This window comes from Carcharhinus amblyrhynchos, chromosome 20 (genome assembly GCF_965287045.1).
Source record: "Carcharhinus amblyrhynchos chromosome 20, sCarAmb.v2.hapA, whole genome shotgun sequence".
Classification (NCBI taxonomy): domain Eukaryota; kingdom Metazoa; phylum Chordata; class Chondrichthyes; order Carcharhiniformes; family Carcharhinidae; genus Carcharhinus; species Carcharhinus amblyrhynchos.
In genome coordinates this window covers 39573052-39600754 of record NC_137343.1, presented here as the reverse complement: position 1 = coordinate 39600754, position 27703 = coordinate 39573052, and the positions used below count along the sequence as shown (strand labels likewise).

Below are 27703 nucleotides of genomic sequence, written 5' to 3'. Positions count from 1 at the left end.
GGGGAATTATCCCTGGTGTATTGGCCAACATTCATTCCTCAATCAAAACCCCCAGAAGCAGATTATCAGGTCATTATCACAGTGCTGTTTGTGGGGGTTTACAGTGAGCCAATTGGTTGTAATATTTCCTATATGACAACAGTGGCCACACTTCCAAAATATTTAATTGGCCGTAAGATACTTTGGGACTTTCTATGGGTAAAAGATGCTATAAAAATGCAAGTCTTTCTTTTATTAAAAGTATCTGGAAGTGGCCCTATAGAGGTTACGATTCTGATGCTCTAACAATGCAGTTTATTGTCTCAATTATAATAGTGCATTGAAAGCGCAATCTGGAGGATGTCTTCAAACGAGCCAGAATGGATTAATGGTTACCATTTGTACCGCCTGCCTTTGTGTGATGATATGTGTTCTTCAAAATAAAAGATAATGGGTGGGATTTTACAACTGTGCTTGTCCCAAAACCGTAAAAGCCCACCTGAGGTCAATGAACCTTTCCATGGTCTGCCCCTCACCCGCTCCGATTTCCATGGCTGGCAGGATGGTAAAAGTCCAGCTGTTGTACATAAAATAATACCTCTGAAACTGTTAGTGAGTCAAAGTACAGTAGCTTTTATTTCAAAACTCCGGTGTTTATTCCAGAGTTTTGGGAGAACTGGTTCCTTACAATGGACTACCAGACTTCTCATAGAACTCAAACACATGTGGGCATTTATACACTTTGAGCTCCAGCAGTAATCACGATTCAAAGTTCCAATTCCTGCCAGACCTCCAGGTCTTCCTTCCCTGGTCACCATTTAGCTTCAGAGTTGACCAGAGATTACTGTCCAGCTGGCAGCTGCAGTCATGACACAGGCCTAATCTATTCACAATTAAAAACCCTTCTGCAGCAGTACCGACACCCCTGTCTTTGAAGTTACTTGTGTGATTGTGGCTGTCCCAGCAGGATTCTTCCTGTTAAAAGCCGGTATCGCGATCTGCCATCAGCAGCTGTCAAAAGCCGGTATTGTAAACTACCATCTGTGTAATGACGTCCAACTAACACATGTAGGTAAGATTTGCAAAGTCTACAAAATAACAGCCACATTAAACTATCTCTTTATAAAAATGAGAGTTAAAGCATGTAATACATGAACAAATAACATATTACTGCCAGGAGCAGTATAAGCTTGAGAAGATCAGTCACGATGAAGGGTTACGTTTGTGACATATTCTAGGTACAAAATCCATTAACCCTTTCCCTTCTTCAGGTACAAAATGCATTAATCCTTTCTCTACTTCACCAGCCAATGAGTTTGTCCTTCATTGATGTACGCTTCAATTGAATAAAGCACAGATCCTTTCCCATTTCAGGTTCAAGTCAGACATTCTTACCAATGGTTCTGTCGATGAAGACAGCAGGGCACACTGTATCTCACCATTGCTGTATGAAAATGGAAGGATACCATTTCAGTTGTCAACAGATAATGGAATGACCTACAGTCGCCATGGGACATGGGTGTCAGGTAAATAAATTTATAATCTTTGGCTAAATCTTTTAAAAATTCCTCCATGGGATGTGTGCAAGGGCAGCATTTGTTACCCATTCCCACGTGCCCTTGGGAAGGTAAACTTCGTAAACTGCCAGAGTTCATCTACAGTGGTATATCTACAGTGCAGTTAGAAAGCCTCAAGAGGTTATTTCCTTGACTCATAACAGTTTGGGAACCAATCGAATAAATGAACTTGGGGAAATTGTGTTTAAGTTGTTTGGGGACACAGAAGGGAGGCAGATGCTTTTCATTTCTACTACCTAAATACCTCAATAAGCAGTGGTGGACAGAATAAATCTCGGGAGCCAAGTTAAGCTGATGAGGGCCTACTGACCTGAGATCATCAGTAAACACGCTGCCCCAAGTGGCAAGCCTCTGTTCTTGGCAGTTTTTCCATGGAATATCATCAAATCTGGGATTTGGCTTCCTTCATGTTCCTTTGCTGTCGATTGAAAGAAAGCAAAGGGACATTATGAGGAAGAATGGACTATCATTTCATCCAGAGAGCCAGTGGAAGGCTGGCATTATCTACAGAAGCTATTTCTTTAACAAAACAAGTGGTTCCATGTTAGTTGTCCTGCCCTGGTCTGTGGGGATGAATTTGTTCTCAGTAACTGCCCATTGGGTCATAACGGGCTAGATATTGCCAAGGTCATCAGGATCCTACTGTTGGGATCAATTCTGGATTAAGAACCTGGAATCAAATGTAATGGGATGTCAGTTATGATCTCCCTGAAAGCAGGCAATTAAGAAGTTGCCTCCCGGAGGCCCATCCGATTAAGGATGGAGGGAGGGCAGGGAAACATTAGGCCCAATGACAGGCTCTGTGGGCATGTCCTGCTGGCAGTGCTGTGTGGACAACAGGGGGTGCTGCCAATGTAGATAGAAGAACACATAGGTGCCTTAACCTGGAGGGTGGATCCAGCCCAAACTGTAGAGATCGATGAATGCAAGAAACTACAAAGTGTTGTGAATGTAGCCCAGTCCATCACGCAAACCAGCCTCCCATCCATTGACTCTGTCTACACTTCCAGCTGCCTCAGAAAAGTGGCCAGCATAATCAAAGACCTCACACACCCTAGACGTACTCTCTCCCACCTTCTCCCGTCGGGAAAAAGACATAAAACCTGAGATCACATCCCAACTGACTCAAGAACAGTTTCTTCCCTGCTGCCATCAGGCTTTCAAATGGACTCACCTTATAATAAGTTGATCTTTCTTTACGCCCTAGCTATGACTGTAATACTACATTCTGCACCCTCTCCTTTCCTTCACCCCTATATACTCTATGAATGGTATGTTTTGTCTGTATAGTGTGCAAGAAACAATATTTTTTACTGTATCCCAATACATGTGACAATAATAAATCAAATCAAATGCCGATTTAAATGTCATTCCGCCCTCCAAACTGAAGTGTGTTCCAATAGTCTTGGAAGTGACACTTGAGAAAAATATTGTTAGAGATAATGGGCCTTGGCAAGATGTCAGTGTGATGTATTGGCTGGAATCCTATCTCCATTCAATCTGACAAGATTTTCTGGTCCTGCTGCAGGGAACAGGGATTTGTCTGGGTGCCAAATCCATAGAATCCCTGCACTGCAAAGGGAGGCCATTCAGCTCATCATGTCCGTACTGACCATAATCCGACACAGCCCCTATCCCCATGACCCAAAGTATTCACCCTGCTAATTCTCCTAAGTGGCAATTTAACGTGGCCAATCAAACCTAACCTGCACATCTTTGCACTGTGGGGGGAAACCGGAGCACCCCAAGGAAACCCACACAGACATGAGGAGAATGTGCAAACTCTGCACAGTGACCCAAGCTGGGAATTGAACCCCAGTCCCTGGCGCTGTGAGGCAGCAGTGCTAACCATTGTGCCACCGTGTTGTCCTCTTTCCTCACTGCAGCAGGAGTGGGACGTGAATGGCTGGTAAGATTGCGTCCATTGTACCAAATGGAACCCTCTTACCCTGGAGGTCAGAGTTCTTGATACTGCAGCAACACCATGAGAACCCCAGGCGGCTAAAATCAAGGCAACTCTAAATCTGGCAACATGAATTATGTCAGCCAAATATGATGCAATTTTATTCAGCGAACTCCTTGAGTTCTTGGCCCTTCATTTGAAAGCACCTAAATGTGATGGATTTTCACTTGTTGCTGGTAACGAATGCTTGGGCATTTATTCCTTGAGACAGTGTGTGTGAGTGAAGCCGTGAAGAGTTCCATGATCCTTGACTTACCAATGCTACTTGTAAATAAATAAACCTGTTGGACTTTAACCTGGTGTTGTGAGACTTCTTACTATGCCCAGTCCAACGCCAGCATCTCCACATCTACTTGATAGTGATGCAGCTGCCAAGAAGGTGCAAAACTAGGTTGGCAGCTCACTTCAGTGACAACTTCATCCAAGAGTTTAATTATTTAGCACCAGCTGAATGATATGGTCAGTGATATTTGAACATATGGATCACAGTGGTTGACTATTTATTCTTTCATGGGGTGTGGGCCCTTGCTAGGCCATTTCACAGGGTAGCTAACAGGCAACAGTGTTGCTGTGGGTCTGGAGTCACATAGAGGCCACAGCAAGTAAGGATAAAAGGTTGCCTTTCCCAAACGACATGACTGAATTAGATGGAATTTTGCAAGAATTGATGGTAGTTTCTTGCTCTCCATTACTGAGGCTAGCTCCCAATTCCAGGAGCAGGATTTTCCAGCTGCGCTCGCCCCATAGCTGGAAAATCCCTCCCGAGGTTCACAGACCTTTCCGTGGTCTGCCTCTCGCCCACTACAATGCCCAAGACGGGCGGAACAGAAAAATTCACCCCCAGGTGTTTAACATTTGAACTAAAATCCCTCCAATTATTGTGGAGAGATTTGAACCTACACGCAGCATGTTGGGTCCTATACAAGCCGAATGTGGCGATCAATGGGGCTGGAATTCCGCAGTTGTGAATAGCTGAACGTCGAGGGTTTCGTAAGACAACACAGCCCAGGTAACAGACTGTGCAATGATTAGATTCCATTCCTTTGAATTTGGTTCTGTTGGAGAGCCGGGGGGGGGGGACTTTGTCTGCGACCTTCTACTAGTCAATCTTTTTGACGAACCAATCAAACTAAATCAAATTAACTGAGGAACCTCCTACTAGTCATGGAGTTTGCCAACTGAAGATAATTGTTTGTGCAAATTTATAGTAATAAGGCCGCGAGTGGGTACCAAAGATTGATTTCACTGCACGGTGAGAATATAAAGGTTGCTGCGCGTTATTCTCGGCACAAATGAGCATCACATGAATCCTTCTCGACCAGGAACACCTGATTTATTATTAGTGTTAATGAAGTATGGAATGACACCGGGGCCAAGATTTAACAATCATAATCTCCTTGAACTTTGTTCTCCCCGGTTTAATGAACCCCTTGATTAGATTGTTGCTTTGTAAGCCTTCCCAGATATCTAACCGGTTAAAAATAACATCCGCAAACCATTCAGTATTGCACAGAAGTAATTATTATTTTAAATGGCTGAAGTATTTTGCACTAATCTTTGAAAGGAGGGAAAGAAATATTATTCCCAAGTGGACTATTAAGGCTCTGATGAAGATATGCCAGAGGATTAAAGATATCAAAAAATCCACTTAGCAGTTAAGAGGGTTCACAAGATTGCAACCCAGCATGTGATTCAGTCTTGGCAATTCCACAAGACCAATCGGGGAAGCAAAGTTCAAGTCATTTATAATAATCAATCTGAGACCTTGAAATCAGTCTCTGCTCAATTAACATCAATAATAAACGGCACTTTTCTTATTGCGATGTGGTTTAATCTGGTGCTTAGCTCACATTTGTGCAAGGGGGGGAGATACACTCGGAGGGCAGCTGCCAACACCCTTCAAGCTGCTTACGCCAGGCAGCTTAAATATTAATTAATTGCAGCATTATTATTATTATTTCAAAAATATCCGCGATTTATTACGGCAGTGTTTTATGGCCAATTAACTGAATAGGTTTACAATGAGCCTTTCCTAATATTAGCGGAGCTCTGTGCCAAAGCAGGTTTGGGGTAATAAACTTGATTTGATGTGATATCATTGAGTGATTGCAGGGGGCACGTGAGGAAAACAGGTTGTTGGTGCCAATCAGGCACTTGCACAATTTTCCTTTTCTGCTGAGCCCTAGTGAAATGTGAGTTCGATACAAGGACATATTCCATAGCCGGGCACTCTGACTGTGGAACGGTACCCACTGAGGAATGCCAGCTGGGAAACTACAGTAAATTAATACACACAGGCATCAGGCACTACACTAATCTCACAGAGGGGGTGATAGTCAGACTGGGGGTGGGGAGAGAGGACAGGGGGCAGTGGGTTGGGGGAGGAGCGTGACTCTGCAAGGACGGTGATCGGTATGGGAGGGAGCTGGTGGTAAGAGGTTTTCCAGTTCACTGGGAGATCGGGGTGCGTGTGTAATGGCGCCCCAGGCAACTTGCAGCCAGCTTCACTGGCAAACTTAGTCCCCTCTGACCACCACTCCCCCATCGCTGGTGAGAATTGCACTTCTGTCCAAAAAAGGTTCATAAGATTGCATTTTCAAACTCAACCAAAAAAAAGTTTTTACAAGTTTAAAGTTTGTTTTTAATTAGTGTCACGAGTCAGCTTACATTAGCAGTGCAATGAGGTTACTGTGAAAATCCCCGAGTTGCCACACTCCAGTGCCTATTCGGGAGAGTTTACCATGGTCAGTGCACCTAACCAGCGCATCTTTTGGACTGTGGGAAGAAACCGGAGCACCCGGAGGAAACCCATGTCAACACAGGCAAAACGTGTGGACCCTGAACAGACAGTGACCCAAGGCAGGGAATCGAACCTGGGTCCCTGGCGCTGTGAGGCAGCAGTGCTAACCACCGTGCCGCCCAGTAAAACTCTCCCATTTCCCCGCTTGTTCGGCACTTAGAATTTTTCTAGGAAGGCCTCAGCTGGTGTATTTGATTGGAGGTTAAACTGACTGGCTGCCCACGTGCCTGAGATGACTGTCCGCAATGCCCAAGTGGAGGTGCTAACCACAGATTTAACACCCTCTAGCTACGAAAGATCTTCAAAACTATGCAAAAGGTTTTCTTCATTCAGTTTATTTGAAGGGAAAACTGTCCCTTTGATCTGCTGACCCAGGCCCCTGCTGCTGTACATGAGCTGTCATGGAAGAGATAATTGAAAATTGATGAGCTTTAAACAGAAAAGATGATGCAGATATTCCCAGTTTTATAGTTGGTGCTATTCACAGATCGTTACAATACGTGAGGTGTGGAAAGTAGCAGCATGGGGCTGCACCGAGGTGGGTAGAGACCTGAAATTACTCTATTGAGTTTGGTACGAATGATGATTTCAATGGAGATGCCATATATATAGGGGTAATGTAGTACCTCCTATTGATGCATAAGACCATAAGGAATACAACCAGGATTCAGCCCCTTGAGCCTGTTCCGTCATTTAAGAAGATCATGGCTGATTTAACTCTCCTGCCTGGCGATTGTTGCGAGGTGTCTGTTCATCTGTCATCATTGTATCTGCATGGTCTCGTTGAAGTAGCATTGATGGGCGAAGGAAGCCGGTAAAATCCAGGACTTTATTTTTCAGATTCACTGATCTGTACTGTGTTGCAAGCCTCCACTTCCTTTGGAACACATTTCTTGAGGTTGACTTACAAAGTCTTCAATGGATGTTAATGAAGCACTTATTAAAGGAAATATTTTATAGCGGAGGAGAAACAAAAGTTGACCTGTACTCAAGAATGGTTGACTGCATAGATAGCAGAAGTGTTGTTACAACGCTTGATGTCCATTATGGGACTGGTGACTGTCCCTAACATACCTGGCTTAAGCTAAAAAGCAGTGTGGCAATAACTGTGACCAGTGGTACCTATCAATTATCAACTGAGATAGGTGATTATAATGTGCAAAGTGCAGAGAGGAAATAATAAGAAAGAATTAGGATCCGTTTCCTCCATTGTTACAATTATTCGAAAGCATTGGCAGGGCAGCACAGTGGTGAGCACTGCTGCCTCACAGCTCCAGGGACCCAGGTTCGATTCCCAGCTTGAGTCACTGTTTGTATATTCTCCCCCGAGTCTGTATGAGTTTCCTGCAGGTGCTCCGGTTTCCTCCCACACTCCACTGCTGGTTAGGTGCATTGGCCGTGCTAAATTCTCCCTTGGCATACCCGAACAGGCATCAGAGTGCGGCGACTACGGGATTTTCACAGTAACTTCACTGCAGTATTAATGTAAGCCCACTTGTGAAACTAATCAACTTTAAACTTCTGCAGGAGGTCTCTCTGATCATCTGCTGGAACATAGGAAGCAATTAGTACAATTCACACAGCTCCCAAGGGTTTTGTGGATCTCCTGTCAATGTTATGTGGATATCCAGATTTTCCTCCTCACGGTTCATGGTGGCTAGCACTACTGCCTCACAGCGCCAGGGACCCAGGTTCGATTCCCGGCTTGGGTCACTGTCTGTGTGGAGTTTGTACATTCTTCCCATGTCTGCGTGGGTTTTCTCCAGCTGCTCAAGTTTTCTCCCACAGTCCAAAGACATGCGGGTTAGGTGGATTGGCCATGTTAAATTGCCCTTTGGTGTCAGGGGCACTAGCTAGGGTAAATGGGCTGAATCTGCACCGACACAGTGCAAGGAGTCACATTCTCAGGGATTGCGAATCAGGAAGTCAGAGCTGTGGAACTGTCTCATTTCCAAGCTTCTAATGAATATATCTCCCACCTCTCATAGAACCCTACAGTGCAGAAGGAGGCCATTCGGCCCATTGAATCTGCACCGACCACAATCCCACCCAGGCCCCATCCACGAAACCCCATGCATTTACCCTAGCTAGTCCCCCTGACACTAAGGGACAATTTAGCATGGCCAGTCCACCTAACCCGCATGTCTTTGGACTGTGGGAGGAAACTTGAGCAGCTGGAGAAAATCCACGCAGATACGGGGAGAATGTACAAACTCCACACGGACGGTGACCCAAGCCGGGATTGGAACCCGGGTCCCTGGCGCTGTGAGGCAGCAGTGCTAACCACCGTGCCACCATGCCAGCCCCCACCGCCTTAACTGCTCTTCTTATTCGTCTGATTTATTTTAATCTATTGTCTTTTCCAACCCTGCAGTACATCATGCCAAGTTTTCAGACTCGAAGAAAAGCACCCTGATGAATGCCACCAAATGGCAGTACTATGGCACACCCGGTGTTACCGGACTGCTGACTCTGACTTGGAATATGTCACTGCTCCCAGCAGAAACCCTCAACGTTGAAGTCTGGGGCTACAGAGAACAAGGTAAACTCTCACTGTGTGTGAATTCAGGTGGCTTTGACAGAGTGTACAACACAAAAACCACGCTCAGCAACTTTGCTTGGAATTAGACAATTTATTTGCTTTTATTCCCATTTATTCCACTCTCCATGGAAATGTTACATATAATTTACGTCACAAAAAAAAGGTCATTCAGCACAATTAATGGTGATGCAGCGATATGGGACTAGAAATCCAAATCCCAGGCTAATATCTTGATGGCGCATGTTCAAATCTCACCCTGGCTGGTGGTGGAATGTAAATTCAATTAATAAATCTGGAGAAGGAAGCTAGTCTCAGTCATGGGGGGGCGGGCAATGAATCTATCATTGATTGTTATAAAAACCCATCTGTTTCTCTAATGTCCTTTAGGGAAGGAAATCTGCCATCCGTACCTGGTCTGGTCTACATGTGATTCCCGATCCACAGCAACTTGGTTGACTGTTGTTGAAGGGCAATTTTAGAGATGAGCAACAAATGCTGGCCTTGCCAGTGACACTCATATAGTCTGTCTTGAGTTCGGGGTCTAGATGGGGTTTCTTGAGGGTTACCCTAAATAATTCTACCATAAAATGCTATTCATAATAAAACATCCTTGTTTATTTACAGATCGTATACATCTCAGTACCCTATGTGAGATTCTACTTCTTGTTCCCACCAAATCTCATTTACTTAATCATGTGACATCATGCCATAGTTACATCAGGTATTAACCCTTTGCTCTACATTTCCCCAAAATCTTTATCCTAACTATATACAGCCTCCTACATCTGCCCCCAAAGTCTCACAGGGTTAGAGTCTGTGCTGCATTGACCAATCTCCCTGATCTGGTCCTGATTTCATTTTGAAGTTGAGGATGAACTGCATTCGCTCATCAATCGAAAGGAGTGTCTTCCACCTGGGTATTCTCGAGTTTCTATTTGTTTCCGGTTCCTTGTCTCCATCCGGATCTAAATGGTACATCCAAGGTTCCATCACTTCCCTTCCCTATGATATCAAGGCTCTCCAGTTCCTTCTGATGTCCATCTCAATTCCGTATGATTTCGGTTGTGGAGCTCTTTCAGTTACGATGTCTTCTTTCTGTTGGTCTCGTACGCACACTCTCTCTCAGGCTGTAACATTTCCAAGTCTCAACATTGTGTCTGATGTTGAAATTACAAACTTGAGTGTCTCTTCGTTGCTCCTCACGTTTAATAACACTCTCATGATTATCTGAGGTAAAGTTAGGTTGTAGAACTGGATTGTATTCGCAACTGTCTACCTTTCAATGCCTCTAATGGTGAAAAGATTTTTTTTAGGGATGACATTCTGTAGATAAGAAGAACAAAATTAATGGGGTGAATTTTCCAGTTCCATAGCAGGCGAGGGGCGGACCATGGAAAGGTCCATTGACCTCGGTTGGGCTTTTCTAGTTTTGGGGCGAGCGAGGCTGGAAAATCCCACCCAATATCTTTGTTCTTTTTCAGCAGTTCCTTGAATGTTCAAATTCCTCGTCCAAATGCTTCTCCATTTGATGCGGATATCTAGGTGAACTAGTCACATGCATGAAACCAGATTCCTGTGTAAAGTTATGGAATAATTCTTTAGCAAGTTGAAACCTGTTGTTTGACACCACAATGTCCAGGATGCCATGTGTAGCAAAGATTCTTCTTAGTGATGTAATGACTTGCTCCGCCATGGTGCTGTGCAGTCAGCACGCATCAAACCATCTGGAGTAGTAATTAACGACAATGATGAAAAATATGGGTGTGATCTTACTGGCCTTTCTTTTATTTGGATACATTTGCCAACCTGCAGTTGATCTTGTTTAACCCTTGGAATCTCCCTTCCATGGCTGATAAGCCTTTAGTAATATGCAAAGCATATGCTACCACTTCCTAAATAAAATTTAAACCTTCTCGTGTGCCTCTTTCCACTAGTATTCTTGACAGCACATCTGCTGTTATTTGCTACTTCCCTTGATCGTACTCAGAAACTGAATCATACCTCATGAGTCTCAGTCTAAAATGTTCAGTTTTAAGCCACATGTTTGCAATTTCCCTTCCTTTCAAGGACAAACTGGATGTCCTTCTGGCTGGGGCTAGTGGGAGGTTTAGAACAAGGGTTCATAGTTTCAGGATAGAAGGTAGGCCATTTAGGACTGTAATGAAGAGAAATCTTTTCAGTCAGAGGGTGGCGAATCAGTGGAATTCTTTATCATTGAAGGCTGTGGAAGCCAAGTCACTGAATGTGTTTAAAAAAGAAGATATATTTCTACACACTAAAGATATCAAGAAGTATGGGGAGGGAGTGGGAGTATGGTGTTGAGATGGAGGATCAGCCATGATCACATTGAATTGCGAAATAGGTTTGATGGGCCGAATGGCCTACTCTTGTTCCTGTTTTCTGTTTCTATGCTTCTATCAGTGAAACTCACAATATGGCCACTTTGTCCACCAGGTAAACCTTACTCAGAATCGTGGAAAGGAGAATGGAGTTACCTGTACTCACTGGGATATGGCATCCCAAACAATGGGCAATTTAACTTCACCCCTGAACCAACTGCAAATCCTCATTTTGAATGGGAAATTGGAATACTGCGTCTCACTGATCACAGACTAGGAAATGGCAAACTGTGAGTACACTGACCTACATTTGGGCATCTGCGTTGATTGTACCGTTAAGCTAAGGATATTTTCAACTTGGGATCCAAGTGTTAAACTGAAGATGCACTTTCTCATGTTTAGTGTCAGAAGGTTAAACAATACATTGGACTGTACTCCATTGTGTAGTTATGTTACTCTCCCTAGTCTTAGCAAACCAGAGTCACTTCCTGCCCATTTTGTGATCGATGGAAGTTGTTAAGATCTGCAAATGTAATGCTTCACACCATCAGGTTAGCATAGGTGAAAGCAATCCCTTCACAATCTGTACCCTGCTCTGCCATTCACACATTACGATCACTTAGTGGAGACTTTCAACACCTTTCTCAGTTTTCATTATCGTTTACATTCCCTTTGTCCAGTTCCACTTGCTGAGATTTATTTTCCAACATTTTCTGTTTTGTATCAGGTTACCACTGCTGCCTCATGGTGCCAGGGACCCGGGTTCAATTCCGGCCTCGGGTGACTGGCTGTGTGGAGTTTGCAAGTTCTCCCTGTGTCTGCGTGGATTTCCTCCAGGTGCACCGATTCCACCACTATCACTCCCCACCGCCCCCCAACACCCACACTCCTAAAGATGTGCAGGTTAGATGGATTGGCCATGCTAAATTGTCCCTTAGTGTCAGGGAGGTGAATATGTGGGGTTATGGGGATGGGGCATGGGTGGGATTGTTGTTGGTACAGGCTCGATGGACCAAATGAACTCCTTCTGCACTGTAAGGGTTCTGTGATCAGAATCAGCAACTTAAGATGCATCGGGAAGCGCAGAAGTTCTTGAGAGGCCAAGAGGTGTTAGCAGCAAGAGTTTACCCATTCAGCTTCAGGGGTGGAAGCTGCAATGCTGATCATTGTTGGATGATCAAATGCAACGTTCCAATTTTCAAGTCTCCCGCTATTTTTTTGCTGTTACGCTCTGAAGATAGAGACCTGGGAAAAATGGATATAATGGAATTTCTTCCAATAGTTGAGTTGAACTTTTGTAAAGGCCTTTTTTCAGAACTGCATCGCACAAACTCACCCTTAGTGATTTGGCAGATAATCTCTTACTTATCTGCAATGGATCTAAACCATTGGGCCCTTTGAGCAAAGTAATAAAGATTAAAATAAACTCTGACCCAGTTGCTATCATTAAATCATTTGTTCCTCCTATATTAAGGATTTCAGTGACAGTGAGGTATGGCTCTGGGTTCAGTGGTAGTCTCTCAGCTTTAATCAGAAGGTTCTAGATTCAAAGCTCCACTCCAAGGACTTGAGCACTCAGTCGGGCAGGCACTTCAGAGCTGAATCGAATGAAGTGTCGGGTGAGACACTAAAGCTCTCATGAGGATGGGACTATTCTCCAGGAGTAATAAGGGTTCTCTCCCCCCTGCAGTGTCTTGGCTAGCTTTTACCACCCGACCAATAGATTTAAAATTTTAGTGGAGGCAATGGCGTTGTGGTATTATCGCTGGACTCGTAATCTAGAGACACAGGATAAAGCTTTGGGGACCCGGGTTCGAGTCCCACTATGGCAGATGGTGGACTTTGAATTAAAAATCTGGAATTAAAAGTCTAACGATGACCATGGAATCATTGTCAATTGTCATAAAAACCCATTTGCTTCCTTTAGGGATGGAAATCTGCCATCCTTACCCAGCCTGACCTACTCGTGACTCACAGTAATATGACTCTTCAATTCCCTCAGGGCTGGGCAACAAATGCTGGCCCAGCCAGCGATACCCGCATCCCCATGACCGATGGGAAAAAAGAATCAGACATTGTGTTTGTGTGTCAGATTATTGTGTGTGGGAGCTTGCTAATGGGGATTGGCTGCCGCATTTCCTCCCCTACAGCAGTGATTACATTTCAAAAGTACTTCATCAGCTGCACTGTCCTTTAGGACGTTCTGAGCTTGTGAAAGATGCCATGAAAATGATCTATCTGATCCGTGCTTCACTCCATTTACTCTCGCCAAACAGAAACACGCCAACCTCAGTGTCAAATTTCCATTGGCCTCAAGCCACGATTTTTTGACGCACAGACAGCGTAATAGATAGAGTGCACTTTTCAAAGCACGTCATGGGGACACAGAGTAAGTCATTCCTACCAGGCCCACGGACATCTATGGTTACACGTTGGAGTGAAAGACGCATTTTGTCTGTAATGTGACAAGGCAATAATAGATAGATGCAGCCATATGGTGATTGTCCCTTTAAGGGCAGCACAGACCATGTGACCAATTGTTCCTTTAAGGGCAGCACAGACCATGTGACCAATTGTCCCTTTAAGGGCAGCACAGACCATGTGACCAATTGTCCCTTTAAGGGCAGCACAGACCATGTGACCAATTGTTCCTTTAAGGGCAGCACAGCAGAGTAAGGGTCACATGGCCTGTGTTGCACTTAAAGGGGCAATCACCACAGCAGGGGTTTCTGGGGATAACAAAGATGAACCCCTTTTTAAAAATTTGCCCTAGTGTATTTGCTGCTGCCAGTGCTGCTCCTCTACATTGGGGAGACTGGTGAGTGCTTTGTGGAGCATCTTCACTTTGTCTGCAAATATCAACCCAACCATCCTGTTGCCATTTTAACTCATCACCTTGCTCTCATTCCTACATGCCCATCCTTGGCCTGCTGCAATCTTCCAGTGAAGCCTAGTGCAAGTTGGAGCGATATCACCTCATCTTCCGATTGGGAATGTTACTGCCTTCAGGACTGAACATTGAGTTTGGCAATTTTAAACTGTGACCTTTCTCCTCCAATATGACTTTTTTTTTACATCTAAATCAAATATTTTTTGTCCCAATGCAAAAACCATCCCTCACTTGGCCATCTGTCGCTTGTTTTTACATTTTGCTGTATCTTTGTTGCAATCTCTCATAACTCCCACTAATCATTGACCTTCTACTCTGTTCCAGCTATTCCATTCCCTCTTATACAGTTTAATATCCAATGCATTTCTCTCTTTTGTTCTGAAGAAATGTTACTTGGTTATCTCTCAGTACAGATGCTGCCAGGCACGTTGAGTGTGATGTTAGTGTACCTTTCAGAGATTTTTTTTTAAATCATGCTCACAGCCTTAAGTGATGTCATTGTTGGGAGGAAGACAAAATTGTGGACAGATCAGGTGACAGGAGTTCATTTTCAGTTTCAGTTTTGGGAGTTGGTGGTTAGAAGAAGCATCAAGCTGAAAGATAAGTCTTGCTTTCCCTGGGTTTTCTTTTGAAGAAGTTATTGGGGCCTGGATCAGGGTCTTTCTAGTGTTTTGGGGAGCTATCTTGCCTTCAAATTGGTCAGAGTGAATCCACAGACTTCAACCAAAGGACTCAATTTCCAGTATCACGAGAACATTAGTCTGTGCTGTGTTAAACCTGTTCTTTCTATGGCAAGGGTTTTGGTTTGATTGGAACACATTAGCTATCTTTGTTAGGGGTTATACATGATAGTGACTGTTTTGTGTCTTGTTTGTTATTAGTAAAGATTCTTGCTAATTTTCTTACTGTACATGTTGACTATATTCTTAAATAAACTTTGTTTGATAAAAGTTCCCTTGTTGGTCATTTGAATGATACTTGAAGTGAAGCCTATCATGCTAACCCTAGCCAAATTCAAAATGCAAAACTTATGACCCAGGCGGACTCCATTCTGAGCTGAACCATACCGTGAGTTTTTCCAACGTTCTCTGTTTTTGCATTCCTTCCAGGACTATCCTAACCAGTCTTCAGCCTAGAGTTAATATTTTGTCCCATTTTCCCTGGGACGTGAGACTCCAGTCAAAATTCCCCACAGTTCTGCACTGACCTACACACTTCCTCAAGAGAGGTCATAAAGGTAGTAGGTCATAGGTCGAGACAATAGGAAGTCCGCCTGTGTTTTAATAATGAGATTTGAGCTAAGCACATTGGTGAAACAGAGACGGTGAGTTTTACTCTGCTGGCTTTTATTGATTGATTGGCCACCCATATCTTGACAAACAGGAACCTGGAGAAAACATGGCCTTTTTACTGACGTTGCCTATCGGCCTATGGATTTGAGTGATTTATAAAATAGACAACTCATCTCATCTTTTGTGTCTTTTTTTGACTCAGAAACGTGAGGTCGCTATGGAGTCCAGGCCATGTTCTAGCCTGGCACCTGGAGGAAACGTTCAGGAAAGACTCAGCTGCCTGGGCTTACCAAAAATGTTTGGAGTGGAAAAAAACCGAAGAGACGCTGCCGAACTTCCTTCAGGAGATTGCACCTTGCCCTTGTACCTTGGCACAATCCAGGGCTGATACCGGCAGGTTTCATGTAAGAGTAATATTTCACTGAGGAAGGGGCTAAACTGAACTACTGGTTTTTAATTTACAACAGGCTGTTTTATAAATGTTCATTCCCCTTTCCGCCATTCCCCCCCCCCCGCCCCCCCACTGCAGTTCCTTTTCCTCCTCCAGGGGTGTGAATGTTGAATGTATTTGTTTGTGAATGTTGAATGTATTTGTTTGTGAATTGTTGAATGTATTTGTTTGTGAATTGTTGAATGTATTTGTTTGTGAATGTTGAATGTATTTGTTTGTGAATGTTGAATGTATTTGTTTGTGAATTGTTGAATGTATTTGTTTGTGAATTGTTGAATGTATTTATTTGTGAATTGTTGAATGTATTTGTTTGTGAATGTTGAATGTATTTGTTTGTGAATGTTGAATGTATTTGTTTGTGAATTGTTGAATGTATTTGTTTGTGAATTGTTGAATGTATTTATTTGTGAATTGTTGAATGTATTTGTTTGTGAATGTTGAATGTATTTGTTTGTGAATTGTTGAATGTATTTGTTTGTGAATTGTTGAATGTATTTGTTTGTGAATTGTTGAATGTATTTATTTGTGAATTGTTGAATGTATTTATTTGTGAATGTTGAATGTATTTATTTGCGAATTGTTGAATGTATTTATTTGTGAATGTTGAATGTATTTATTTGTGAATTGTTGAATGTATTTGTTTGTGAATGTTGAATGTATTTGTTTGTGAATGTTGAATGTATTTGTTTGTGAATTGTTGAATGTATTTATTTGTGAATTGTTGAATGTATTTATTTGTGAATTGTTGAATGTATTTGTTTGTGAATGTTGAATGTATTTATTTGTGAATTGTTGAATGTATTTGTTTGTGAATTGTTGAATGTATTTATTTGCGAATTGTTGAATGTATTTATTTGTGAATGTTGAATGTATTTGTTTGTGAATTGTTGAATGTATTTATTTGTGAATTGTTGAATGTATTTGTTTGTGAATTGTTGAATGTATTTATTTGTGAATTGTTGAATGTATTTGTTTGTGAATGTTGAATGTATTTATTTGCGAATTGTTGAATGTATTTGTTTGCGAATTGTTGAATGTATTTGTTTGTAAATGTTGAATGTATTTGTTTGTGAATTGTTGAATGTATTTGTTTGTAAATGTTGAATGTATTTGTTTGTGAATTGTTGAATGTATTTGTTTGCGAATTGTTGAATGTATTTGTTTGTGAATTGTTGAATGTATTTGTTTGTGAATTGTTGAATGTATTTGTTTGCGAATTGTTGAATGTATTTGTTTGTGAATTGTTGAATGTATTTGTTTGTGAATTGTTGAATGTATTTGTTTGTGAATGTTGAATGTATTTGTTTGCGAATTGTTGAATGTATTTGTTTGTGAATGTTGAATGTATTTGTTTGTGAATGTTGAATGTATTTGTTTGTGAATTGTTGAATGTATTTGTTTGTGAATTGTTGAATGTATTTGTTTGTGAATGTTGAATGTATTTGTTTGCGAATTGTTGAATGTATTTGTTTGCGAATTGTTGAATGTATTTAAGGCTGAAACAGACAGACCTTGGGGGTGAAATTTTCCCATCCCGCCCGCCACGGGAATTGTAGCAGGCGGGGGCCAGGCCATGGAAAGGTCCATGGACCTCGGGGCAGGATTTTCCAGTCTTGGGGTCATGTGCAGAAGGAAAATCCTGCCCTTGGTCTCTCAGGGAATCATGTGAAACAGGAAATGGACGCAAAGGTGGGGGGTTGACACAGAAGATCAACTGTATTTGTACTGAATGGTGGCCCACTCGCACTCCTATTTCTCATGCTCTCAAGCCTGATGAAAGGCTAGGAAAGAAAGGAGGAGCTTTTGGATAAACAGTAACATATTTTTATAATACATACTCTCTCTGAGGCAATGTTGGGGATATTCTCTTGGCTTTCTTTCCTCCTTAGCTGCAGGAAGTCACTACGTACAAGTTAGGAGGAGGGGTAGGCCCCTCGGAGCTAGCCCTGCCATTCAATAAGATCATGGCCGCTCTGTCTGTGGCCTCAACACCGCATACCCACCTATCCCCCATAACCTTTGACTCCCTTGTTAGTCACGAATCTATCTCCCTCCACCTTAAAAATATTCGGTGACCTTGCCTTAAAGTTTATTTATCAGTATCACAAGTCAGCTTACATTAACACTGCAGTGAAGTTACTGTGAAAATCCCCCAGCCGCCACACTCTGGCACCTGTTCGGGTACACTGAGGGAGAACTTAGCATGGCCAGTGCATCTAACCAGCACGTCTTTTGGACTGTGGGAGAAAACCAGAGCACCCAGAGGAAACCCACGCAGGCGCGGAGAGAGCTCTACACAGACAGTGACCCAAGCCGGGAATTGAACCTGGGGCCATGGCGCTGTGAGGCAGCAGTGCTAACCACTGTGCCACCACTGCTCTTCGTGGCAGAGAGCTCCACTGGTTCTTGACCCTCTTGTTGTGACTCTAGCCAGTAAAGAGGCACTGTCTCAATCCTGTTGAGGAAATGAAAAATGAGAGACTTAGAGGTGTTTGAGGCTGGATGGACTGAAAAATCTCATTTCTAATGCAGACCGACTATGGGTGCGACATTGAGAAGGGGAGTGTGTGTACCTATCACCCAGGAGCTGTACATTGTGTCCGAGCCATACAAGCAAGGTAAGTGGAAAAGCCAGCAGCCTGTTTCAGGGGCCTGGTTACTTGGACTCTGGATGACATGCGGTGATGTGAATATTTAAAACGGAATAACTTAAAATGCTCATTGGAATCGTTTTTTTACGGTGGCACAGTGGTTAGCATTGCTGCCTCACAGTGCTAGGGACCTGGATTCGATTCCCAGCTTGGGTCACTGTCTGTGTGGCGTTTGCGCATTCTCCCCATGTCTACGTGGGTTTCCTCTGGGTGCTCCGGTTTCCTCCCACGCTCCAAAGCTGTGCGGGCTAAGTCGATTGGCCATGGCTAATTGCCCCTTAGTGTCAGGGATACTAGCGAGGGTAAATGCATGGGATTATGGGGATAGGGCCTGGGGTGGGATTGTGGTCGGCGCAGATTTGATAGGCCGAATGGCCTCCTTCTCCACCGCAGGATTCAATGATTCTATGGAATTGAGGGGCATGGACAGGTTGGATAGGCAGCAGTTGTCCCCCTCAGTTGAAGGGTCAGTTACGAGGGGACGCAAGTTAAAAGTGAGGGACGGAAGGTTTAAGCGGGGGGAATGTGAGGAAAAACCTTTTTACCCAGAGGGTGGTGAGGGTCTGGAATGCACTGCCTGGGAGGGTGGTGGAGACGGGATGCCTCACATCCTTTAAAAAGTGCCTGGATGAGTACTTGGCACACTGTAACATTCAAGGCTGTGGGCCTAGTGCTGGCAAGCGGGATTCGGTGGGCAGGTCAGGGCCTTTCATGCATTGGTGCCAACTCGATGGGCTGGAGGGTCTCTTCCGCACTGTAGTAATCTGTCTGTGTGAAGTGGGCTGAAATTCTTCTTGAGTTTAAATTCTTTTTGGTCCACTAGCTGTAAATGAAATTAGGTAGCCTCAGAGCGGTGTGATTCATACCACTAATTTTACAATTATTGGTCAAAATCGAGATTATCTTCCCTAAGGGATATTTGTTGAATCATTTGAGCTTTGAGGACAATCTGATTCATGGCCGTGTTCTGGGTCTGCTCTGCATGTTATCAGATTAATTGAAGTTAACTTTCCATGGTGGGGTGGGATTTTCATACTCGCCTCAAATCCACCCGTGTACTCCAGGCTTCAGTACCGCATCTGGAAGACAAGTTACTGAGGCCAGTGCAACTATGCAGCAGGGAAGTGCTGTGGGAATCCATACCAAGGCACCTCTCAGGTTAAACATGGTGCGGAAGCAGGAACACAACTCGGGGCAGCATGGTGGCACAGGTGTTAGCACTGCTGCCTCACAGGCCCAAGGACCCAGGTTCGATTCCTGGCTTGGGCCACTGTCTGTGTGGAGTCTGCACATTCTCCCCATGTCTGCATGGGTTTCCTCCCACAGTCTGAAAGACGTGCTGGTTAGGTGCATTGGCCATGCTAAAGTCTCCCTCGATGTACCCGAACAGGCGCTGGAGTGTGGCAACTAGGGGATTTTCACAGTAACTTCATTTGCAGTGTTAATGTTAGCCTACTTGTGATGCTAATGAATAAACTTTAAAACTGAACCAAGGTGTGAGAGGAGTCAGAGTGGAGGGGAGAAAGAGGGGTAAGGAGGGAAGTAAAGATACGGAGGCAGAATGAGAGCAATATGGGAACCAGGAGGGCGGGCTGGGGAGAGTACATGGATGGAACAAGGACAGTGCAAGGAGACATATGTGGGTGAGACAAAGAGGAGAGGCCAAGGTGGGGGAGTTAACTACAATGTGGGAGGCCAGGAGGGTAACTTTGCAGGAGGGATCTGGAATCGATGGAGGGAAAGTCAGTCGATTGCCACAACACGCAGGAGATTCATCTCAGCCCGGGTACCAGCCAGGTAATGACAAGGTAAATGACTCCGGATGCCATTTATTGGATAAAGCGATGAACCGAGGCCCTGTTTGCTCTCTCAAGTGGATCTACACGATGCTATTCCACAAACAGGCAGGGAGGTTCTCCCTCACCTCCCGACCAATATCTATCCTTCAACCAACATCACCAAAACAGATGATCTGGTCATTACCACATTGCTGTTTGTGGGTGCTTGCTGTGTGCAAATTGCCTGCTGTGTAACTACACAAGTACATCTGTGTCTGGAACACACTTTGAGATGTCTTGGTTACTCCTTCCTTTCCTTGAGTTCTTGTTGGCCGTTGCTATTTCCATGGTTTTCTGAGGCAGATGGCCTCTGCAGAACACACATTCATTACTAAACAGCTTCCCGAACAACACAGCACCAATTCTGGTTATAAAGGCATAATTTGATGGCTGTTGATAACGACAGAACAAATATGATATAAACTTTATTGTTTTATTTATACTTGTGGTTTTCAACACTGTATCTTTAGAGTCCCATTAGAATGGCTTAAACGAGAACTTTTGTTCTCTCTCTGTCTCTCTGTTTATATAACCTTGTATTTATCTCTATCTCTGCCTCCCTCTGTCTCACTCTGTTTATTTATCCCTGTATTTATCTCTCTATCTCTGCCTCGCTCTGTCTCACTCTGTTGCTCTGTTTATTTATCCCTGTATTTATCTCTCTATCTCTGTCTCACTCTGTCTCATTCTATCTCTCTCTGTTTATCTGTTCCTGTATTTATCTCTCTATCTCTGCCTCGCTCTCTCTCTATTTATCTATCCCTGTATTTATCTCTCCATCTCTATCTCGCTCTGTCTCACTCTCTCTCTCTCTCTGTTTATCTGTTCCTGTATTTATCTCTCTATCTCTGCCTCGCTCTGTCTCACTCTGTTGCTCTGTTTATTTATCCCTGTATTTATCTCTCTATCTCTGCCTCGCTCTGTCTCTCCCTCTCTCTGTTTATCTGTTCCTGTATTTATCTCTCTCTCTGCCTCGCTCTGTCTCACTCTCTCTCTGTTTATCTCTCCCTGTATTTATCTCTCTTTCTCTGTCTCACTCTCTCTCTGTTTATCTGTCCCTGTATTTATCTCTCTATCTCTGCCTTGCTCTGTCTCTTCCTCTCTCTGTTTATCTGTTCCTGTATTTATCTCTATCTCTGCCTCGCTCTGTCTCTCTCTCTCTGTTTATCTGTCCCTGTATTTACCTCTCTATCTCTGCCTCGCTCTCTCTCTCTCTGTTTATCTGTCCCTGTATTTACCTATCTCTGTCTCACTTTGTCTCATTCTATCTCTCTCTGTTTATCTGTCCCTGTATTTATCTCTCTATCTCTGCCTCGCTCTGTCTCACTCTCTCTATCTGTGTATTTCTCTGTCTGACTCTCTCATTCACTTTATAACTCTCCTTCTGGCGAGGTGCCCCACCTAGTGGTTTAACTGTAAATGGCACAACCTCGACAGCCACTCTGTTTTATGCCTCCATCACTTTGCCATTATTTCTGTACAGCCAGATGGACTGGGTGGCTCAGGGAAACATTGGAGGGGAAAGGATTTGATTGGGCAGCATTTATGTTAATGACTGTTGCAAATCCAGAATGCAGGATCTGACTGAGAGCCGAGAACATTACAGATGGGCAGGGTCAACTTATAAGACATTAGAGAGAGTGCAGAGAAGAATAGTTCCAGTGGTGAGAAAATTCAGTCCTGTGGACAGACTGGGACTGCTTTCCTTGGTGAATAGAAGGTTACGAGGTACTCAAAATCATGCGGTGTTTGGACAGAGAAGAAACTGTTCCCAGTGCTGGAAGGATTCAGAAAGGGAGGGCACAAATTTAAGCTAATTGGCAGAACACACAGTGGTGTCATGAGGAGAAATGTTTCCACACGGCGAGTGGTTAGGATCTGGAATGCACTGTCTGAGAGTGTGGTGGAATCAGATTCGTACAGTGAGTGGTTAGGATCTGGAATGCACTGTCTGAGAGTGTGGTGGAGGCAGATTCACACAGTGAGTGGTTAGGATCTGGAATGCACTGTCTGAGAGTGTGGTGGAGGCAGATTCACACAGCGAGTGGTTAGGATCGGGAAAGCACTGTCTGAGAGTGTGGTGGAATCAGATTCGTACAGTGAGTGGTTAGGATCTGGAATGCACTGTCTGAGAGTGTGGTGGAATCAGATTCGTACAGTGAGTGGTTAGGATCTGGAATGCACTGTCTGAGAGTGTGGTGGAGACAGATTCACACAGCGAGTGGTTAGGATCTGGAATGCACTGTCTGAGAGTGTGGCGGAGACAGATTCACACAGTGAGTGGTTAGGATCTGGAATGCACTGTCTGAGAGTGTGGTGGAGACAGATTCACACAGCGAGTGGTTAGGATCTGGAATGCACTGTCTGAGAGTGTGGTGGAGACAGATTCACACAGTGAGTGGTTAGGATCTGGAATGCACTGTCTGAGAGTGTGGTGGAGACAGATTCACACAGCGAGTGGTTAGGATCTGGAATGCACTGTCTGAGAGTGTGGTGGAGACAGATTCACACAGCAAGTGGTTAGGATCTGGAATGCACTGTCTGAGAGTGTGGTGGAGATAGAATCAACTGAAGCTTTCTAAAGGGAATTGGATTAATATCTGAACAGAAAGAATGTACAAGGTTACGGGGAGAAGACTGGGGAGTGGCACCAGATATTTTGCACGTTTGGATAGACAATGCAGACATGATGGACTGAATGGGGAGGCGATACCTAGTGGTATTATTGCTCGACCATTAACCCAGAAAGCCAGCTAATGTTCTGGGGACACGGGTTTGAATCCGGCCACTGAAGGGATTCTATGATTCTGTGATATTTCTTTGCACAAAAACAGAAAATGCTGGAAAACCTGAGCAGGTCTGACAGCATCTGTGGAGAGAGAATAGAGCCAATGTTTTGCGTCTAGATGACCCTTCATCAAAAGTTGTCTCTATTCTCTCTCCACAGATGCTGTCAGACCTGCTGAGATTTTCCAGCATTTTCTGTTTTTGTTTCAGATTCCCACATCCGCAGTATTCTGCCTGTATCCAATATCTCCTTGGTGTCAGTTTTCCTTTCCGTTTTGCGTTCCTAATGGGACACTTCATTACTTTAACAGCGCTGCGTAACACGTGTGGTTCTTGTTTGTTACTGACGACTTTTCCTCTTCGCGACGCTCTGTCCCACTGACCGATCGTTCTTGCTCCACCAGCCCCCGGTTCGGAGCGGGACAGCAATGCTGCTACGACGCCAAAGGCCAGCAGATCCTGACTGGCGACTCCATAGGAGGCAGCACCCCTGACCGAGGGCACGACTGGGGGTCCCCGCCCTACGTGAAACCCCCGCGAATTCCTGGATTCTCTCACGGCCTCTATGACGTGGTTAGTTTCTACTACTGCTGCCTGTGGTCTGATAACTGCCAGTACTACTTCCGGCTACGCCCCTCGAGTGGCTGCATGGCCTACAGACCTCCGAAAGTCGGTGAGTGAGTGTGCCCCGCAGCAGAAGCAGTGGTTAGGCAGCAATGGACAGTCTAAGTACCCTTGAGAGTTGCCAAACAAGATGGAAAGTTAGCATGTGTTTGTCAGGCCTGTTCTCAATTTGGTCGAACCAGCCAAAACATTTATACAACGCTAAACGTGACATTTTAATGGTAATCGATTGCAGATTGGGCCTCCGTTAATGTGCGATTAGCATTTTTAAAGGAACATTCTTGGGGAGAGGGGAATGGGAAAACTTTCTGTGTCCAGAACCTGCCTGAATCCCTCCAGTGCAAAAGGAGGCCATTTTGGCCCCGAGAGCCTGCGCCGACAGCAATCCCATCCCAGGCAATGTCCCCGTAACCGTTGCCAATCCCCCTGATGCTAAGGGGTAATTTAGCCAGTCCGCCTAACCTGCATCTCTTTGGATCATGGGAGGAAACCCCTGCAGACACGGGGAGAATGTGCAAACTCCACACAGGCAGTAGCCGAGCTGGGAATTGAACCCGGGTCCCCGGGTGCTGGTGAGGCAGCAGTGCTAACCACCGTGCCGCCGCTATCAGTAACAAACAAAGCAGCTTGTGCTACACAGCTCCGATATGGGCGGCCAGAGGAAACTCGATCCGTGTAGATACTTGAGCTTTGGTCAGCTCGAGGGGCTTACTGTAAGGCAGCAACAGGGAGATGACAGTCTAAATCTGTTGTCACAGCACAAGCAGCCTGGAAGCCACATTACGCCACTCAGGCTAAACACTGCACGAGGAATAATATCAAGCTTCAGTTGAAAAGGTCTGTCGGACCTTTTGTGAATTTCAGTGGGTTTTTTTTTTAGTGATGACTTGAGGTCAGATTGCACTGAACTGACCTGTGTCCAAAAGTCAATAATCAGTCAGTAACCTGTTGTATATCCGCCTCGATTTTTATCCCCCTTTCTACACCATTGCCCAAAAGCAAACTTCTGTCAGGGGCCACCATACGCAGCATGTGGTTTGACCTGAGTGTTCAAAGGCTTTGCTCAGCATGAAACACCACGATCCACCCACCCCCCCCACCCTCCGTGCCCCCCCCGCCACCCCACCCCCTGCCCGCCCCAACAAAACACTTGGGAGTTCCAGCCTACTCCAACCAATGGAGGCTGCTGATGTTTGAGATGTCGGCCAAGAACTGAAGGAGCTAAAACGTAGGAAAGATCCTTTGCTCCGCCATTGATGGCCATGCCTTCAGTTGCCTGGGCTCTAATGACTGGAATTCCCTCCCTCCCTGAATTTCCCTGTATCTTCACCTCCCTCTCCTCCTTTACGACTCTTCGAACAATCTATCTCTTTGATCCGGCCTCTCGTCAGCTTTCCTGGTAATGAAGTTCTAACTGTTGGCAGTTCCTCTACCAGGCATCTGATTCGTGACACCAGGTTCATGCCTGAGCAGCAAGTTGAAAAGCGCCCTCGATTGTGGAATTGTAAACCATGGGGTGAATTTTACAGCCCCGTCTGGCATATTTGGGGGAAAGGGTGACCAACCAGTTGCTTCTCTGCCCATCCCTGACCTGTTCCCTGTATTACATTAAGTGGGTAAGGTGCCAGGCAGTCCACCACCTCTATTGAGGCCTGAAGTGGCCTATTAGTGGGCACCTAAAGGCCTCATTCTGCCTCTGTGGCTATATTACATGTGGTAGGACAAACCGAGTAACCCAACTGTCTTCACTGCATGGGTAGTTGAGGGGAGGAAGAGGGTTATTTCCTTTTGGGGGACCCGCTATGCTCATTGAAGACAACATTTCCCCTCCCCCACCCTCAAAATTGTACTCCTTTTGAATCCCCAGCGCACCCGCCCCCCCAACACAAAGCCTCTAAAAAAATCCTCTCATCTCCCTCTCCCCCACCTGCTGAGGTCTGTCAGAATCCCTCGGTTTACCTGAAGTCCAGGATTCATGGCACTTCTTCTTGGCGAGCTGCTTGTAGTCCCGGCGATGACCACTATTCAAATCTGGCGCTGCTGGCACGACAGAGCTGCCGGCCAATCAAATTGGAACTTCTTTCAAGGAGGGGGGCAATGGTCCCACACTAAACCAACTGAGGTGGCTCCCAGTGTAATTCCACTGTGGCGCACCCGGGTCTTAGGTGGGATGGGATGGACATGGACTTCTTGCCTGGGGGGAGGGGTGGGGGCCGGTTGGGTCAGACAGCAAATACTTTCCTTCATACAATCCCTCTCCGTGAACCTGAACCCTGAAATCAGGGATATTCTGAGTCCTTTTTATTTATTAAAAAAAAAGAAATATACAATCAGTTCCAAAGCTTAACAATGGATGTCGAACGATCTGTTCCAGGCGCTGCGTTTGGAGACCCACATCTCTTTATGTTCGATGGTGCTAACTTCACTTTCAATGGGAGAGGGGAGTACACTCTGCTCGAAGGACGAACAAACAGCACAAACGGGATTTTACGAATCCAAGGAAGGACAGAAAAAATCAAGAATATAGATGGTAAGAACCCTGAAGGACCTAGGCAACTTCCCTTTGGTCCTCTGTGCCCCCATCATGGCTTGTGATCTTATTTCCATCTCTCGACATGCCACTGAATGGATTGTGGACTAGTCTCTGTGCCTAAGAACTGGGGTTTTTTTTATATATAATTCATTCATCTGTGGGATTTGGGCGTTGCTGGCTGGGCCAGCAATTATTACCCATCCCTAATTGCACTGGAATTGAGTGGTTTGCTAAGCCACTTCAGAGGGGCATTTAAAAGTCAAGCCCAGTGTTGTGGATCTGGAGTCACGTGTAGGCCAGACCAGGTAAGGATGGCAGATTTCCTACCTTAAAGGACATTAGTGAACCAGATGCGTTTTTATGACAATTAACAATGGTCATCATTAGACTTTTGATTCCAGATTTTTATAAAATTTAAATTGGCCCATTTGCCACAGTGGGATCGGAGCCCGGAATCCTGGCTCTCTGTATTACTAGTGTGGCATTTGGAATGTGTTGCGAATGATGTTAAGTGTTCGATATCTCCCAGCTATGCCGTGGTGCCATTTCTTTCTTGTGTATTGGTTGCGGATTTGGTAACAATAAAGCTACAATATCCTAATGGGTTAAAAAGAAAGTATTTGCAGCACTTCAGGAGTTCTTTAGGAATGCGAACACTGGACCGCACAAAACTCTACCTTTGAACTTCCAGCTTGGTTACGTGATAGGCAGCGCTGTGTTTAAATGGTCTCAGTATAAGAAAGAAAAACTGGTGGAGTTGTTTCAATCTCTGTAATTAGTGAAAGCACTGACAGTGACATGAGGAAGTAATTTCTTCTGCAGCGAGCTGCACGCAGGGTCTGGACGAGAAAAGATTCAATAAAAAGTTTAAAAAAAATAGAAAATTGGATAAATACTTAATGGTGGAAAATTTGCTGGGAATCTATCCAGTTGGCTCGATCGTTAACATTTTGATGATTCTGAATAGAGATCTCAATTTTTTGTGATGGGGCAATCACACGTAATTAGTTGTAAGCACGTTTCTCATCAAGATGAACCAGTTCATTTCGGCTGTGGGTTACGTGGGACGTGATTGAATGGACTGGGATGGTTGGATTTTCATCGTCCTGATGGGGCGGCAGGACGGCACAGGGACCCGGGTTCAATTCCCGGCTCAATTCCCGTCTGTGCGAAGTTTGCACGTTCTCCCCATGTCGGCATGGGTTTCCTCCGGGTGCCCCGGTTTCCTCTCACAGTCCGAAAGACGCGCTGGTTAGGTGCATTGGCCGTGCTAAATTCTCCCTAGGCGTACTCGAACCGGCGCCAGAGTGTGACGACCAGGGGATTTTCACAGTAACTTCATTGCAGCGTTAAGGTAAAGCTACTTGTGGCACTAATAAATAAATTTTGATTGGGACCAAATGAGGTGGGACTGAAAAAGATAGTCGCTGAGCGAGG

General features: G+C 44.7%; 1 protein-coding gene across 1 annotated transcript in view; it reads left to right on the top strand.

Annotated features, from left to right (window-relative positions):
* Nucleotides 1-27703, top strand: part of susd2 (sushi domain containing 2) — a 114337-nt gene that overhangs the window by 44094 nt on the left and 42540 nt on the right. Inside the window, exons 4-10 of the mRNA XM_080208433.1 lie at nucleotides 1354-1505; nucleotides 8694-8861; nucleotides 11316-11490; nucleotides 15585-15786; nucleotides 18366-18451; nucleotides 23514-23782; nucleotides 26108-26263. Coding sequence (XP_080064559.1) covers nucleotides 1354-1505; nucleotides 8694-8861; nucleotides 11316-11490; nucleotides 15585-15786; nucleotides 18366-18451; nucleotides 23514-23782; nucleotides 26108-26263 — 1208 coding nt within the window. The remainder of the gene's footprint in view (nucleotides 1-1353; nucleotides 1506-8693; nucleotides 8862-11315; nucleotides 11491-15584; nucleotides 15787-18365; nucleotides 18452-23513; nucleotides 23783-26107; nucleotides 26264-27703) is intronic.